This window comes from Colobus angolensis, unplaced genomic scaffold (assembly GCF_000951035.1).
Source record: "Colobus angolensis palliatus isolate OR3802 unplaced genomic scaffold, Cang.pa_1.0 Scaffold7, whole genome shotgun sequence".
Lineage (NCBI taxonomy): Eukaryota > Metazoa > Chordata > Mammalia > Primates > Cercopithecidae > Colobus > Colobus angolensis.
In genome coordinates this window covers 24,555,482-24,557,799 of record NW_012120709.1, presented here as the reverse complement: position 1 = coordinate 24,557,799, position 2,318 = coordinate 24,555,482, and the positions used below count along the sequence as shown (strand labels likewise).

Below are 2,318 nucleotides of genomic sequence, written 5' to 3'. Positions count from 1 at the left end.
TAACTTGCTTTCTTGGGCAGGGACTCCAAATCCAGAACCCAGAGCCCTGGAGAAATGTTAAGGGTCTCCTTTCCAAACTCCCGGCTCTGTCCCTATTTCAAATATCCCAGCAATGTCTTCTGGTTCACAGCAGGGAAACAAAGAGGCATAGGGGCCCAGGTTAGCTCCCTTCTCACCTGGGAGGGAGTTGGAATGTGGATATTTGGTTCTCCAAACAAGGCATCTGGTTTGAATTTAATAGTGGGGATACACTTTTGGCCCCCTTAGAGCTATTTAATAGAACAGGACTGGATTGTCTTCGTAAGAATCCAAACAAACATTTATCTCAACTGGACCATCCTCCCTCTTTCTCTCTGCTAATCCATGCTTGCCTGCTTTCAAACCTTGGGTTGAAGTTTTTTCTCCAACAGGAAGTCTTCCCTGATTAATTCCATCTCTCTGATTGTTCCTTTACTGAATCTGCCTCTTCTAAATCTTTTCCTTCCATCCCCAATCATGCTAGTAATGCTAGTAGAAGCTCTCCATGGAGGGGTGGGTCAATCCATGATACTGGTGGTTTGGCACATTCTCAGGCAGGAATGCTGGCACTTCCTGGAAGGACCCAGGGAGGACTCAGACTTGGGAGGACTAGAGTCCATTTTAGGAGTCCTCATAATCTAGGTTCTGTCCCTGGCTCTGGCACTAGTTTGATGTGTGGTCTTGGGCAAGTCACATTCTTTTTCTGGGTCTCTCCAAGCCTCAGTTTCCCTCTCTATAAAAAGATGCATGGGGCTGGGCACAGTGGCTCATGCCTGTAATCCCAGCACTTTGGGAGGCTAAGGTGGATGGATCACCTGAGATCAGGAGTTCAAGACTAGCCTGGCCAACATGGTGAAGCCCAGTCTCTACAAAAATACAAAAATCAGCCGGGCATGATGGCGAGTGCCTGTAATCCCAGCTATTCAGGAGGCTAAGGTGAGAGAATCGCTTGAACCTGGGAGGTGGAGGTTGTAGTGAGCTGAGATAGCACCATTGCACTCCAGCCTGGGTGACAGAGTGAGACTCTGTCAAAAAGAAAAAAAAAGATGCATGGACTAGATGATCCCTAGGGTCTTTCAGATCTTGAAATGCCTGTGGTTGTGGGACAAGAAGGGCCTCCAATCTAGAAGGAGGAAAGAAAGTAGAGAAATCTGAGACCTAGAAGGAGGGAATATGGTAGAAATGGACATTCCCAGGAAAGTTAACTTCTGTTCACCAATTCCATCCCAATGAATGATTCTGATGAACTTTGATTTTATAAAGCACAAGAGTCAGGTGGTTTGGTGCCTTAGTGAGCTCCATAAGGACAGAAATTCCAGGAGCCTATCACCTTAAGATCCACTGGAGACACCCGGCTTTCATAATCAAGCCTCAGTCTGCTGTGCTAGGTACGGCTGACGGCTGACGCAGCAGTTGACTAGACTACAGTGGAGAGCGGGGGCTGGCTGCAGCGAGGCTGGGCTCAGTGGCTGTGGGAAGAGGGGAGAATAGCAGGTGCCGGGCATGACTTCCTCACTCTCCTTGAAATGAAGGTGGCGGGGTGTGCTTTCTGGAGGGTACTGGAAGTTGCCCCCTGTGGAGAGTAGAGAGCAGCAGAAGCCTGATGAGCAGAGAAGAGAGAGGCAAATAATTCTGATTGATTTGTAATGGCTGCCTGGAGCATTTACTGAAAAAGCACTTTGAGGCTGCATGAGGGATCCATGGGAGAGAGTTCTGTGATTGATTGGTGATGTCTGCCTGGTAGAGTTGTTTTTGTTTTTGTTTTTGGCCTAGTCTCGGGTCCAGTCTCTTCGAATCCTGAAGAAGTTTGAGGCCTGCCAGAGATAGGTTACCTTACTCTGCAACTGAATGCATGGGTTCCTTTCCATCCTCTCCAGCTAAACTCTCTGAGTGATCAACCATCTCATCACCCCCTTCCTTTATAGATGGTGTCCTACATGAGAATAAAGAATCACCCAGTGTAGAAACAGAGACACTGTGAGAACTCCTAATGTGCAAGAATTAGGGATCTTGGGCTCAAATTCTAGCCCTCTACCTCCCAACTGCTACCCAAGCAAGTTACTTACTTTCTTCGAGCCTATTTATGAAATAGATATAATAACTATCTTTTTGGGTTTCTGCCAAAATCAAATGAATATAAATATATAAAATGCAAATTACGCTTATTATAATCTTACACCTTTTCATCCACTCCAGATTTGGAACTGCTTTTGAAATTTGCAGAGAGAGCTGGGTTTGCCGAAGATGGGGCCCCACTGAAACTAGGTCCACTTAAGCTAAATCTTAACCATGGCCGGGCG

General features: G+C 46.6%; 1 protein-coding gene across 1 annotated transcript in view; it reads right to left on the bottom strand.

The window, feature by feature from the left end:
- TMPRSS4 (transmembrane protease, serine 4) overlaps positions 1-2,318 on the bottom strand; it is a 49,871-nt gene that overhangs the window by 19,064 nt on the left and 28,489 nt on the right. Inside the window, exon 4 of the mRNA XM_011927035.1 lies at positions 1,411-1,591. Coding sequence (XP_011782425.1) covers positions 1,411-1,591 — 181 coding nt within the window. The remainder of the gene's footprint in view (positions 1-1,410; positions 1,592-2,318) is intronic.